The 15,709-nt window shown below is 42.0% G+C and overlaps 1 protein-coding gene across 1 annotated transcript; it reads left to right on the forward strand.

The window, feature by feature from the left end:
* The first annotated feature begins 523 nt into the window (after positions 1–523).
* Positions 524–13,116, forward strand: CSTA (cystatin A). The gene is made up of 3 exons (XM_041002997.1): positions 524–614; positions 9,632–9,733; positions 12,956–13,116. The coding sequence occupies exons 1-3, from the start codon at positions 549–551 to the stop codon at positions 13,085–13,087; spliced, it is 300 nt and encodes a 99-aa protein (XP_040858931.1). The 5' UTR covers positions 524–548; the 3' UTR covers positions 13,088–13,116.
* Positions 13,117–15,709: the final 2,593 nt, after the last annotated feature.

Consider the following 15,709-nt stretch of genomic DNA (forward strand, 5'->3'; position numbering starts at 1 on the left):
TTAATCTTTGTATTTTTCTGTGTTTTGAAAGTTTCTAGACATTCAAGTACACAGTGAAACTCATTCAGAGAGGTGAGCATCCTTTTGTTTTCTTTATAAAGTGAATTCTACACAGTCAGCCTTAGCGTTCTCTAAAAGTATTTCTTGTGAAACAATAAGGTTTTGCAGTGGAGGTCTTAAACAGGTGGATGTGGTTTCAGGTTTCACACTTCAGACTACACAACAGGAGGAAACCAGTGGCCAAGGGAATGAAGGGACTTTTGATGCTGATTGTGCACTAGTCAGGCACATCCGCTTGCTCATCCCCCAGTCCTGCCTTAGTTCTTCCAAATTCCACTCCCATGTTCTGTTGAAGAAGCAACAAGACTTGCCCTGAAGCAAGTCATTTCCTTTGCTTCTTCAACTTCATAGAATAAAACGGGTGCGTAACTTCCTTTGGTCTTCCTTTAAAGGCGGAGCTTGTGAACACCTTTAAAAAACTCTGGACTCCACCTCACCCAACCACTTGGGTTCCAGCAAGCTGTTCAGCAAACAAGCAATTAGCCAAAATGATACCTGGAGGCTTAACTGATGCCAAACCTGCCACTCCAGAAATCCAGGAGATGGTTAACAAGGTAAGGAAAATTCAACCATAAGATCTTGTTTCACAGGTTGGCCTTTTGGTGAATGCAAAAAAGCCGGAACACTGGGAAATGTGTGTTTGAGTTTTCTTACAATGATACTTGGGAGACAGAGCTTTTCTGATGAAACCTTGTGAGAGTGACCCTAAGTTAGTCACGTCCCTTCTCAGATCTCAGTTTCCCCCATTTGAAAAGGAAGAATTTGTACTGGGTCATCTCTAAGGCTGGAAAACGTGTGATTCTAGAATTACTAATTTAATTTCAGATAAAAGCTTTCAGAATCTCATGGAACCAACATGTAATTTAAGTCTAAGGTTGTTAGCAATAGGAATGATGGAGACTGTGTTCATCAGGGAGATTTATTTGATTGGGAGTTATATTATAAAAGCAATCCACTTACCTACATGCTGCAAATCTGCTTTAGTCTTGTCATATTTACAAGGTGGTCAAACTAGAAGAGAACTGATAGTCTAAGTTGCTTCTGAGATGTTCTGGGCAGAGAGATTAATTGTGGGAAAAGCAGAACTAAAGGTCTTCTGCAAGCTGATACTCTATTAAGTGCTGCCTTAGGAGCTATCATGCATATCATAAAAAGCTATTACAGTTCATATTTTGTGAAAGAAAAATAATATCAGTTATTAACAGGCTTGTAATTTGTTGCTTATAGTGTTCCTTCTTTTCTCTCTCTTGGAGAATCTTTCTGTGATACTGTTTGAAAACAAGACGGAGGTGGAAGGAATGGGAACCTTTGTCCAGGGCTCTGAAAGTCCCCTTGGGATGCCTGGGATTCTACTGTTCCTTCTTTAGAGCTAAATATTTTCCTTTCAAGAGATGTTGCCTGTTTGTTTTTCTGTAAATACCTTGGAGAGTTCTCTTACTTGGAGAAGATACTAGCTCATCAATAAGTTCATTTGAATCCGCACATCAGGTCAGGGTTCTGGTCTTGATAAAGAGCAATTCTGTCTGAGTGGCCTAAGACTGCATTTCTGCCAGACTCCCAGATGATATGGCAGCTGCTAAACTTGAATTCTCATGCTACAGGACCTGTAATACGTGTTGTTCTCCAAGGCCTGATGGAGATGAGGCTTTTTAAAACCAGGGGACCAAAATGAGAGTACCCTGCTGATCCCAGAGCTGTGAGCATGAGATGAGGCAATATGCATTAGAAAGGATTACATAGGTCAGACATCATAATAAAATTTTTCAAATTTTTGCCTGCAGTCAACTCTGACCCTGAAAAAAACTAATCAGACTTGCCAGCGATTTGGAGCTACAAAGGGACAGGGAAAAACAGGCAGTGGAACTATTGATGATCAGAAGGTTTAAGAGTGTTTTTATTAAAAAAAAAAAAAAACTGTCAAACTGGTTAACAAGAATAACCATTCTGTTTTCCAATAAGAAGCTACTGGAAGGTCTTGCATTGTTAATAACACCTACCTGTTTGCTACATGTTAAATCCTAAAATTGATTTGAATGTGTGTTTTTTGCTGTGTGGTCACAGGCTGCAACTTTGTCAGATGGTTGTAATGAGAGATGAGTACTAACAAGCTACTTCACCCCCAGAAAGATGCTACACCATTTTAAAAAGCCTTGACTTTCATTTAACCTCTCATTTGATCTTCATAACCCCTGGGGCAGACAGGGAAGATATTATGTCCAATTTTAGATGATGAAACCAAGATTTAAAGAGGTTAGGCTCACTTAGCCCACCTCCAGACTTTTGACTTCCAGCCCTTTCCACCACACAGCAGGTGAATATGGAGAAAACTGGCGGGGGTAGGAAAATTTAACTGAATGATGAGAGACAGTGTGGCCAACTCATTTGCTCTAGGCAAGCCCCAGCCTCAAACACCATGTGAGAAGTGCATGTCAACCAATTGCTTCCTGGTAGATGTATTTCTGGAGTATCTGTTACCTGTTAAATATTATATAAGGTGCATAGATAGGGGAGACAGCCTCCACCTTCAAGCAACTCATCGTGCTTGGCAAAGTCAAGATAACTGGAAATAATCTAAAACAATAGCCAATTATGTGCTTTTTCATAATCATAGGTTGTGGAGCAGAAAGGGCATTTGAGTTTGCTCATCCACTCTGCATCCTTTCAGTCATCGCTATGCAGCACTTCAGTTCCCCCAATGCCCACTGCCTGGATAGCTCTCACCTGTCCTCTCTAGAAGGATAGAGCCTTAGGGTCATTCCCTGTGAAGTGCTGTAAATTAGAGGCCAAGAAATCAGTAAGAGCTTAGGAAGCACTTCATAGCTTAGGAAGCACTTTCACATTAATTAAACCATTTATTTCCCTACAAACAACCCCATGGGGCAGACATTCTTTTAAACACTGTATAGGTGAGGAGATGCTACAACTGGTTAGGTCTCCACATAGGACTAAGCAAATTTGCCTATCTAACATGATTTGTTGGGATCCTAGGAAGACTTCTACCACCAATTCTTTACTTTGTAGTTTGTCCTTTTGACTTTTGAATATATTTCTATTTTTCTAATTACCTGTAAAAATAAAAATATTTTTTGGGAGTGGGTATGTGGATTGGCAGGTACAACATTGATCAGCATCCCTTCTAGTCTTGACTCCAGTTCCTCATTGCAACTCCTCTGCTAAAGTAGACTCTGAGAAGTAGGAGGGGATAGTCCAAGTAATGGGTTCTTGCCATTCATCTAGGGCATCAGGTTGATGCCAGACTCCTGGCTTCAGCTCCCCAAACATTACCTTCATCCTGGGCATTTGGGAGGAAACCAGCAGATAGAAGCTCACCTATACCTTTTCTTTCTCACACCCTTCCTCTCTCCCCCTCTCTCTGTGTCTCTCAAATACATCTTGAATAGGAAATTTTACTGCAAATGTTTATAAAGAAGCAGATGCTTATCAGCTTTTTCTGCCCTTATGTAGGAACTTCCTTGTAGAATGTCCCAAAAGAAAGCCCCCCATTACAAAGAGAAGGAAAGTGTCAAAAAAGTAATACCTGCATGTTCAAGGAGTTTGGAATCTAAGTGAAAAAGCAATGCTGCATGAGATCAAAAAGAAAAGAAATGAAAAAAAAGTGTGAACATTTTTGAGGGTAAAAGACAAGAGTGTCCACATTCAGTAGGAAACAAGCTGGATGTGTGGCTGTGATTTCAGACACCAAAGGCAGCTACAGGCACTTAGATTCCAGACTGAACTTAGAAGAAACTCCCTCTTCCAAGACTGGGTTAATGAGGCCATTGCTACGTCTCTCCTGTTTGAAGAGACACCTTGTCACAAAGGGAAAGAGCTATGGGAGGCCTTTCCATTCACAAGACATTGATGATGCAAACAACGCAGTCTGAATTGCCATGGAGGTCAAGAGGGATATAACCTGATCCCTGCCTTCCAGAAAATTTACAAACCCCATCGAAGGTAAGGGAGATATAAAAAAAATGAACAAATAAAGAGCCATTCACAGGACACCATTCAAGAAAAGCCTAAGTATGTGCAGTGAAGGCCAATTAAATGAATGGCCTCAAGAGCAAAAGGCTATGGGTCATTTCTGTTGATCCATTATCTTACAGCCCACATAAATACCCATTGGATGGGAATCCTGAGTATGTTTATGTGAAGAAATGTTATTTCAATCATTATTTTTAGAAATAAGGTTTATGACACACACATCCAAGCATGCATGTACACACACACACACACACACACGCCTCTGCCATAAAGCTAATTTGCTGAACATCATTCTTGGCAAACACACATACAATGTGATTTTGTTGGCCAAGACACTGCACAAATACTACATCTGCATACCATCCAGGGCACACCCTGGAGCTTAGCATGACATGGCTGTCACTCATTCCATCCACAAATGTGTGTCGCCCTCTCTTAACCGCAGCTGTCACCTTTCCCATTGCCCCACGCCCAGAAAACCTGCTATTCGGCTGCACCAGAATTGTTAAGCTGTCACACTCCCATCTCCATCAGGACATGCCAAGGCCCACTCAGCACCTTGGGCCCCATGACACATGGTACACACACTCCTCCACCCTGGCTCTCATGACCTGGAGCCCCTGGCCTTGCAAGCCTCAGAGATCACCCCCGTCTGTCAGCACTCCCTCTCCAGCTTCTGCTCCAAGGATAGCTCTGCTCAAGGAAGACATGGAACCAGAGCAAACTCATCCATCACAAATCTACAGATTAATGCCAAGCAACCACAACAGGCCCTGGAGCTACCACAACACCCTGTTGTTAATGATGCACGTCGGACCTTTACAAGAAACCCTACAGAGGTAGACCTGTGGCACCTCTCCCCTCCATTCCTCTATCTCTCCCATACTCTAGGGTCCCTCCAACAGGGTTGCTCACTTCTGATTCTTCTTAGAAGATTGCAGGGCTCTGGGAAGAAATGGTCCCATTTGTCTTGGCTTTTCCTCCAATCTCAGACTCTTCCCTCCTGTCTATGGCTAGCGTTTCCTCTCTTCAGAAGCTTCATTTCTTGTACCTTAAAGACCTCACCCTACACTTTCCTCTTCCTTCAAAACACTGTTATATGACAAATGTCTACAAGTACCCTACTGTCCATTATGTCACTGCCTAAACTCTCCTGCATTTTTCTGTTAAAAAAAAAAGCCCCCAAAGATGGCTTTTTCACATTGCCACCTCTCGTCTACCCTTTCTCTCTTAAAGTATGCATAGCTTCCAAGTTTCTGCAGAATGATGAGATTCAGGGAAATGCCAGGAGGTACCAGGTGACTCAAATCCTCAGATCCCACCAAGCCATGCTGTATACCAACCAGAAAGGTCTCAACAGCTCTGGGGTCAATGGATATTTTTCCCGAGGTGCTCCTCCCTAGCAGCCTCCCATTCTTGACTAGGGATGAAATAACAAGCCCACACTGTTCCCTGCAACTCCTCAGCCAGCCACATCATGTCTGAGAAAGGTATGTGCCAAGTGCACGGAGTGCAAGGTGTGTTGGTTCAACTTCAGGCTCTGGCCACCATTCCTGACTGAATTGCTCTTCCAGTGCCTATCCTGAGGGGCTTTCAGCACCAAGCAAGCTGCTGAAAGTCCAAGTTTCACTGCACCTCTACCCTGCTCCCAGTTCAAATCTCATCACCCAGGTCCACCGCCTCTAGCATTCAACAATGGAAATCTGTTTGGTGGAAAAGGGTGAAGAAGCTGAGTCGTTCAGTGAACCAGAAATCAAGGCACCATCTGACAGGTGCTCATGTTTTTAGGGGAAACAAACAGGAACACTTGAAATCAGTCCTCTCATGGAAAATTTTGGACTTGTGACATTGTAAAGATGCAGTGGAAAATTAAAGATCTGGTTCTAGAAATAAAAACTTAGGATGAATATTAAAAATAAATATGACCATGTGACGTTGTCTATACCAGCAATGTGAGAGCACACTTAAATAACATACTGATGGAATTATAACTCCTTATGAAAGACTATACTATTGTAACAATATAGGAAAAATCAGTCAAGGGGTGGGAATTTGGAGGGGTATCCAAGACTTCATGTAATTGTACCATAAAATTTATATTCAAAATAAAAATTTTAAAAAAAGAAAAAATATGGCCAAGAAACAGAGCACCAGAAGATATATCAAATACTTATGTTATCAGGTAAGGATTTTAAAATTGACTATGATGAGCAATTTTTTTAGCCAGCCATGCTCTCCTCAGGAGCCTCTTTTGTAAGGTAAAGCTGAGCTGAATCAGTTCTGAGAAAGTGCAGAGTTGACTCCTTTCCACTCAGCTCCTAACTCACCTGGTACCTGGCTGGTTCCCTCTCCTGCAGCAGCTCAAGACAGGAGGGGCTGGGAAGGCCTGAGACAGGACCCTCTGTCCTCCCTCGGCTTCTCTGTACACAGAAGGACTGAGAGGCTGGGACAGGGTGGTGGCAGGGAGGACACAACCCAGAAAGAGAAAGCCCAAGAGAGGAACCAACCTACACCTTGCCAAAAACATCAACAATATTTTGGAGGGTAGAAAACAGACGAACCAGAAAAAAAGATTAATCTATCTAGATAAAACCTATCTAGATAAAACCTGAGCATACAGAGGGGACAGTTGAAGCCAGAAGCCAACAGATTCTCACTGCAGAAAGTTTAAAACAGCTTGTGTGTTAGCAAGCCCAGGAATGCCAAAGGCACAAATGAGGCATAGTTCCAATTAGGGTGGTTGATGGGAGAGTTGTATAAGGAACCAATTGGATCTCTCCCAGCTCCTTCCTTCTCACTACATTCCAACTTGGGAAATGCTTGCACAGTCCCAAGATCTATCATTAGCAGAACTGACTGGGAGAAAGTGTGGCCGATGCTGACCTACCAGACCCAATGGAGAGTGGAAAGAAGGCCCAGCACTGAAACCAGCTACGTTCAGTAAAAGTTTACAAATTGCATGTGAGTCTCTAGTTCCCTCCTCCTGCTTGGTCTGGGAATGCTGGCCTCTAAACTCATCTTCTCCTGGGGTAGACAGAAAGATGACTCTCTGAAGGCCTGCACACCTTAATCCTGGGCCCTGTAGACATGTTGCTTTACATGGCCAAAGGGACTCTGCACACAAGAAACCTAAAGTGGGAAGATTATCCTGGATGATCCAGGTGCACGAATGTGATCACAAGCTCTTTGTAAGAAGTGTGCGTTTGGCTTGCACACTGGGTTATACAGTTAGTGTTAATGGAGATTAGAAATTCTGATATTGTTTTATGTGCTTACTGGTTCTGAACAAATAAGGCAGTATATTGCGGATACTGAGCCAGGATTCTTTCCTGGAGTTTAAGAAGGAAGTTACAAGAAGGAAAAAAAAAACAAAGCAAAGTGAATCCGGACAGATTTTAATCACAAGAATATACATGTATCATGTATGATAGGCATAAAGTATATTAATAAATACATATAACTGTGTAACATATATGAGCACACATGCATAACAATATACACTCAAAAATGTGCACGTGGGTGTGTTAGTATAAATACATACATTCCATAGCTCTTTCTACCAAGTGACCCGTCTAATAACATTGAGAGGACAAAGAACTCAGATCTTGGGTCCTCAATGCCATTTTTCAAAACAAGGAGCCAACAACCCTTGGAAAACTAGTTCATTCCCAACGAGAGGTAGGGAAATTTCAAAATAAGCCTGGAATGTATTGCAGTTCCAGAAACTAAGTCAGTTCCATGAAATGACAGGAGCATGTTGAAAAGACACCTGGGGCCCGGCGCGGTGGCGCAAGTGGTTAAAAAGGTCCTCACCTTGCACGCCCGGGATCCCATATGGGCGCCGGTTCTAATCCCGGCAGCCCCGCTTCCCTTCCAGCTCCCTGCCCGTGGCCCGGGAAGGCAGTCGAGGACGGCCCAAAGCTTTGGGACCCTGCACCCGCGCGGGAGACCCGGAAGAGGCTCCTGGCTTCGGATCGGCATAGTATCGGCCCGTTGCGCTCACTTGGGGAGTGAATCATCGGACGGAAGATCTTCCTCTCTGTCTCTCCTCTCTGTATATCCGCCTTTCCAATGAAAAAATAATAAAAATAAATCTTTAAAAAAAAAAAAAAAAAAAAAAAAAAGAAAAGACACCTGGCACCTGCTCAAAGGCACTCCCATGGCCAAATATAGGAAGTTCTGAACACCAAAATCAACAGTAATGAATCATAACCCACAGAATACAAGAAATATCAGTGAGTCATAGTAATAAACAATTGAATAAACAAACAGGGAGAGCATAAAGGTCTTCCTTATTTTCAATTAAATATAGAAGGAATTACAGAAAATTTAAAAATTTACCATTTGGCAAACACTGCAGAAAAAATTTTTCCTAGACCAGAACCATTGCCAGATGCTGAAATTAGTTAATGAGGGAATGATGAAGCGTGAGAGTTGCATTAATTGCCAAAGAGAAGACATAGTGACCATACGCCTTACTCAGTGAACTCAACAAACAGGGTCAGCTACAGAATGTGTAGCCCCTGCAAGGACCCACTAGGAGCACATCACCCCTGTGCTGTCCTTACCAAAAGCCTCTCATATTATCATAAAATCAGACAAATCCAAATGGAGACACCTGCTGCAAATGAACAGGCCAGTGTTTTTAAAAGCATTCGTTCAGGTTGTGAACAGCAAAGTTAGGAATTAACCGTGAATGGAAGAGATCAAGATTAATGTGGGAGCCTGGATGGGCTCCTCGACCAGAAAAGTGACATTTTTGAAGACAACTGATAAAATTCTAGGAAGACTGATACTCTACTCGATAGTACATACTAGACCGTGTTTAATTTCCCGGTTTGGGCTGTTACTATATGAATGCTATAAAGAGATTCAGCATACTATATTTGTAACTTAAAAATTATTTCCAAAGGGCCTGGCGGCTAAAGTCCTCGCCTTGAACGCGCAGGGATCTCATATGGGCGCAGGTTCGAATCCTGGCAGCTCCACTTCCCATCTAGCTCCCTGCCTGTGGCCTGGGAAAGCAGTCAAGGACGGTCCAAAGCTTTGGGACCCTGCACCCGTGTGGGAGACCTGGAAGAAGTTCCTGGTTCCTGGCTTCAGATCGGCACAGTACCAGCCATTGCACTCACTTGAGGAGTGAATCATCGGACGGAAGATCTTCCTCTCTGTCTCTCCTCTTCCTCTCTGTATATCTGACTTTGTAATAAAAAATAAATAAATCTTTTTAAAAAATTATTTCCAAAAACTTAAATAGTAAGTAATGATCTTCTGGGTTTTTTTTTAACTAATCAAATGCATGATTGTTAGAAGCTGTACATGACTGTCAGAGCATCAACAGTCAAAATTTTACTAGTTTGCCTTGCCATATTGACTTGATTGTAAAGCCAGTCCCAATATAACAAAATTTGTTTAATCCATGTTGCCTTCTTAGAACAGGTGTTTTTTGTTCAAATATTTAAAAGAGCCACAGATCTCATTTCCATTTTTTAGGACATTTAGGAGCATAAGATTCTAATATTTGTAGATCACATAAATAGAGTTCAATATAACTTTGATAATTTGCTTCCTCTTTTGTCTTTTTAAGTTTAAATCACAGCTGGAAGAAGAAACGAATGAGCGTTATGAACAATTTGAAGCTGTGGAGTACAAAACTCAAGTAGTTGCTGGAACAAATTACTACATCAAGGTCAGACTTCCATATCCACTTTAAACTAAACGATACTGTGTCTATAATTCGATGTGAAGCTCCCTGTTTCCACTTCTCCATAATTTATTTCTTTTGAATGTCCTAAAACTAAGATGCCTACTGTGATAACTTACGATTGGTAAACTCCCAAGTTCACTAGATGATATGATATTAATATTGTCTTTTTCTTGTGAATTTAAGAAGCTTTCTTATATTGATTATTAATTCAATTAATGGGGATTAATAAAGAAAGATGTCCCATGTGGTTTGTGACTGTGGCTGCTTTGTATGTAAGATGGAAGGAAGTTTCACAACTTTGTAAAGGCGTGGGGATGCACCAGATGGCATCATGAGGCTTTTTCCACCTCAAGCTTTGTGAGTCTCAAGACTAACTGAATGCAAGTAATGACTTGATTTGCATTTGGGGAAAATAAAGTCTTGTTTTTACTTTATGTATTTGAAAGAGAAACAGAGAGGCAGATATAGTTAGACACAGAGAGAACTATCCACTGGGTCACAGAGGCAGGAATGGACCAGGCTGAAGCTGAGGACTCAGTGTTGTCTCCAACACGAGTGGCAGAGATCCCCAGTCCTTGAGGCATCCCCCTGCCGCCCAGTGTGCACATTAGCAGGAATCTGGAACTGGAAGCAGAACCCTGATACAGGATGCTGGCATCCCAAGCATCATCCTAGCGCTGCACCTAATGCTGACCTCTGGCTTTGTCCTTTATATCAACTTTAGAGTAATTCAACTAAACTACTTTTGCAACTCGAGTCAACTCAACTTTAGCAATAAAGTAGTGAAATATTTTAAATAAATATTAATTTATAGCTATTTAAAAATAAATCATGCACTGACATATCCTAATGGAAGACAATACTTTTGACATTTTAAAAGGGAAGACAATACTTTTGACATTAAAGGGAATCAATTCAACAAGTCTATCATAGGCCCTGGAGAGACTTTTTTTTAAGTATTAAAAAGATGATCACCCATATTTTTAAAAAAATATTATGTATTGAAGTGTATACACTTAATCCAGTGGATGATGGCATGGTTTATTTTACTTCTTTTAAATAATTAACTACAGGCACAGCACAGTAGCCTAGTGGCTTAAGTCCTTGCCTTGCATGCGCCAGGATCCCACATGGGTGCCAGTTCATATCCCGGCTGCTCTACTTTCCTTCCAGCTCCCTGCTTGTGGCCTGGGAAGGCAGTCAAGGATGGTGCAAAGCCTTGGGATCCAACACCCATGTGGGAAACCCAGAAGAAGCTCCCTGGCTCCAGCCTTCAGATCAGCTCAGCTCCAACTGTTTCAGTCACTTGGGGAATGAAGCAGTTCCTGGAAGAGCTTTCTCTGTATCTCCTCTCTGTAAATCTTCCTTTCCAATTTAAATAAATAGATAAATAAGTACTTAAGACAAAAAAAATTTTATGCGTGCTTTCAGCACAAAAACAAAATAAATGGGGGCAAGCTGGCTCGGCAGGTGGAAGTTCCAGCTCTGTGAATGGGCCAGCCCAGCCCTGCTCAGTTGGCTCTTCCTGTCCATGCCAAGCCCTGGGGAGACATATGTGACCCACCAGCTCTATCCTGAGAGACCAGTTGCGTTGTTTCCTCCTTTCTCAACTTGCTTTTCCACACAGCAAAATCATTTCCCAGGTAAAAGTGATTCTGTCCAAAGAAACAGCCCACCAAAACTGGGAGCAGTTTAGTCACGTTCCATTCTCTCTCCTTCCCTCCCACTCTGCCTCCTGTTCCCCTGCTTTCTAATTTCTCCCACTCATTTGCAGCCACTAGCCCCAGCTGCTCCCTCACTTCTGGCTGCCTGGGCCCTCATCTCTTTGCCCTGAGCCTCTCTGTAGATTTCAGGTCTTGCCAGTGATTTGAACTTCTCTATGGGTCTTGAGTAAATATCAGGAGGCAAGGTGGTAGGCTTTGGTGTTCCAACAGTCTGCTTTTGAGTTTCAGTCTTTGTCTGAATTTTTCTATTAGAACCTGTGTGATTGAATTTCCTGCTCTTCTCTGAGTCTCAATTCCCTCATCTGCACAATGGGTATAATAAGCGGTTTTACAGGGTGTGGCGAGGAATGCAAAAGAACTCACAATGTATCAGGCATTGTTCTAAAGGTCTGAGCTAGGCATGTACCAGCTCGTTTAAGCATCACAAATCATCTATAAGTGTCATCGCATAACTTATATTATTAAGAAGCAGCAGCCCAAAGGAAATGAAGTAACCAGCAAAGTCTACAAACGTGTAGGAGGGAGTTTCAAAATATATGGGAAACATGATTTAGGAAAAACCTGTGGATGGATTTCACAATTCTCTCATACTGAAATAAGCTTACCTTTTATTTCTAGTTTTCTACGAACCTTTCAAAGTTTGTGGCCAGAGCAGAACCAAGCTTTGGACCTAGGGAATCTGAGGCTTTTCCTACTGACTGTGCTACCTCTAGTCCAATTTGTAAAAATGATGCCCTGTTCAGGTGCAAAACAGGAGCTTTTAAACAGTTCCACTTGGTACCGAAAGTGTTCATCTTAGTGTATGGCTCATAGCAAATATTTCACAAAGGGAATTTGCTATACAACAACAAAGGATGATAGCTACTGTAAGACAAAAACTTTAATCTCCAACAAGAACCCAAACAGAAATTCTTACCATAAATATTCCAAGCCCTGGATAAGGGACAGTGATGCCCTTCCACCTTCCCCGCCCAGGACTTCCCAACCAAAACCAAAGGTGGCCTTCCACCTCCTACAGCAAGACTTGGTGAAGTAGGTTCTGATACAGCTCGGATTTCCTAAGGCAATTCTGATTCTCCTCTCTTGTTAGCAAACCATGTGGCAAAGAGTGTTCCAGTTGAGGAGTCAGAAAACCGACTCCCCAAAAACATAGGCTGACACAAGTTGTTTTCTTGCTCTGCACATCTTTGAAAAACAGAACATTTGGGCTACCCTTTGTGCTAGATTATAATAATGATTATAATAATAATTATTACTACATACACACAAAAATGAACCTGGGACCTGGTGCTTCTTGCTGTGCCATATGCCTGCCATTTAGTTCATGAATTAAGGCAGTGGGTTTTGGAAAGCGGAGCCTAAGTACGCAGCCCAGGGGCTAGAAATGTTGTTCTGGTGAAATCTTCATAAGCCTGCAGACCACTGCTTTGTTACAGAACCATATGAATAAATCTCCTTTTTATTTTTTTATGCCTTTCAGGTAAGAGTAGGTGAAGATCGTTATATTCACATGAAAATTTTCAAAAGCCTTCCTGGACGAAATCAGGATTTGGTGCTTTCTGCATACCAGACAGACAAAAGCAAGAATGACGAGCTGATTGGCTTTCAGTAGCATGTTCCCAAAGTGGTTTGATTCCTTCCGCTGGCTACTGATGAAAGATCCTTGAGAATATATATATGTAATCATCAATAAAGAAGTATTCCGCTTCAAAAATATTATTTTGTCCATTATTATTAATTTATTATCATAGATAGAGATTACCTTCTCTTTTTTTGAAACTGCTGTTCTTTGTGTCAACGGGAAATCTTAGAAAAGTCAAACCATATGCAAGGGGCTGAACGACAGTACTCACAGCACCCCCACCAATGGCAGGTTGCAACTCGCTGCAGTTCCTAAGAACACAATCAATCCATCTCTCCCCTCACATTCCAAATGAAAAAAGGTATTTAAGCAAATACACTTTCATTCTGAATGTTAAAACAAAAACCAGGAACAGCTAAATTTAACAAATTTGACTTGAGCAAGAAAAAGCTCAGAAGCACCAGGCAACATTCCAGCGTAGAGAAGATTTCCACCTGCCACACACAAGGGTTACATTTATTGCCAGAGAAGAGTAACTGACACACAGAAACAACCTGCCTGTAGCCCGCAATTGCCTTATAAGGACATGGTATGATCAGCTGGCAATCTATGATTGACTGCTTTGGCTAAGACTCAGTACTTGGTTACAAAGGAATATGCTTAAATTAGATTATAGCACCTTTATACAAGTTTGGTTGCAGCTCACTATGTAGGGAGGATGCTTTGGGTCAATTTATTGGTCAAGTAGGGAGGGCATTTTAAGCCATGTTTAACTTTAGTTCAACAAAAAATTATTTTAAACTTACGAGACAACTGTCAAAAGGAAAAAAAAAAAAACACTTCTTCATAAACACTTGTAAGTTAGTGCCGTAATGCCTATCAATAACAAATACTTGAACAAACACCATTGTGCATTTTCTACATAAAAAGAAATTTTCCTGCATAATTGATATAAAACATCAAAATCAGGAAATAACATTGACACAGATAGTCTCTAGTCCTCAGACGCCATTCTCACCCCCCAGTTGTCCCAGAATAGATCCAATTATTCTAAAACCATGTGTCTACTTAATTGCTAGTTTCGCCCAAATTTTTATTCATTCAGTTGTTTACTTGAAAGACAAAGCGAGAATTCCCAACTACTGATATATTTCCCAAATTCCTGCAATGGTCCAGGTACTGACACTCAGAGCTGAACTGAATCACTCAGAGCTGAACGTGTATAAGGAATGCAACTACTTGAGTTGTCAAGCCACCTCCCAGGGTCACCATCATCAGAAAGCTAAAATCAGGATGTAGAGTAAATTAAACTCAGGTACTCAGAAGAGTGATGGGGCATCCTAACCAGGGACTTAACCACCAGGCCAATTACCTACATTCATTCATTTGACAGATAAAGACGGAGGGAGCATCAGTGCACCGGATCCCTCCCCAAATGGCCACCATGGCCAAAGCTATGGCAGGCTGAAACCAAGAGCTTGGACCTCCATTCGGGTCTCCACATGGATGGCAAAAGCTCAAACACTTGCATCATCTTCCATCACTTTCCCAGGCCCATTAACAGGGACTTGGATGAGAAGTGGAGCAGCCTGAACTTAAAACAGGTGTTCTGAAATGGGATGCCAGGCACCACAACACCAGCCCCTTAACAAATCTTAACCACTGCACCAACTGACCACCCCTTGTCTTTTTTAACATCTTTGCTGAGATCATTTCTATTCCATTCAATTCATCTATCTAAAGGATGTGGTTCACTGGTTTCCCAGTATTTCACAAATGTATAGAATCATCCCCCATGTTAACATTTGCCTCAACTCAAAAAGAAATCCTATACCCCTCATTAGACAACAGCAAAACTACAAAGGCATATGGGGGGAATCAAGAGCAATCCTAACAACCTCTTAACAGGAGGTCATATGCACAGAGCAGAGGGGGACCCCAGCGTGGAGCAGGCAGACAGGAGGAGGCTTGTATCCCAACTCTGAAGACTCCCAGATCCTCACCAAGGACTATCAGTATGAGCTCCGAGGACTACATCTCAACCACCAAGGAGACCACGGGGAATTGGAGTGCCTTCGGAGGCCGAGAACTCTGAGGTCACCCACCTCCATTTGGAACTACCACATGGGATGGAAGAAGCCCAAATCCTGCCTTACAAGATCCAAAGTCATTGGAACGACAACCAGGAGCACTGAGCAGTCCGCAAACACAGAACAGTAAACTTCCTTCAGGACTAGGGAGAGGAGTTTTCTCTGATCCTTGCCTGGTTCCGAATTTGGGTCCCAACGCTCTCTCGTAATGACCATCAGAATCGCTCCAGAAACCCCTCAAAACTAACAAATAAAAAAATTAGAATAGATAGACAGAGAACAGCAAGGAGAGCTTAGAAACAGACAGGAAATGGTCAGTGGGGATGCACTTATAACTCACTGGGTGGGACACAAAGATTAGTTACTCCTCAATAGGGTATTGAAGATTTCTCTGCACACCCCTCAGAAAACTGTTCACCTAAACTGTTGACATATGTCTTGTTAGAGTTAGAGTTAGACTACCCGAAAAACAGCCAGGTTCTGCAAAATCATGCTTCAACGCTATAAACTGCTAAACACTAAAATTAAAATAGACACGAGACAGCTGAATAGTAATCTATAG

Source organism: Ochotona curzoniae, unplaced genomic scaffold (assembly GCF_017591425.1).
Source record: "Ochotona curzoniae isolate NIBS_2020 unplaced genomic scaffold, NIBS_Ocur_1.0 scaffold_2587, whole genome shotgun sequence".
Classification (NCBI taxonomy): Eukaryota; Metazoa; Chordata; class Mammalia; order Lagomorpha; family Ochotonidae; genus Ochotona; species Ochotona curzoniae.

Coding starts and splice junctions, on each gene's coding strand:
- CSTA (XM_041002997.1), top strand. CDS start 549: ATGATACCTGGAGGCTTAACTGATGCCAAACCTGCCACTCCAGAAATC. Junction 615..9,631: donor TCCAGGAGATGGTTAACAAG/GTAAGGAAAATT, acceptor TGTCTTTTTAAG/TTTAAATCACAGCTGGAAGA. Junction 9,734..12,955: donor GAACAAATTACTACATCAAG/GTCAGACTTCCA, acceptor TATGCCTTTCAG/GTAAGAGTAGGTGAAGATCG.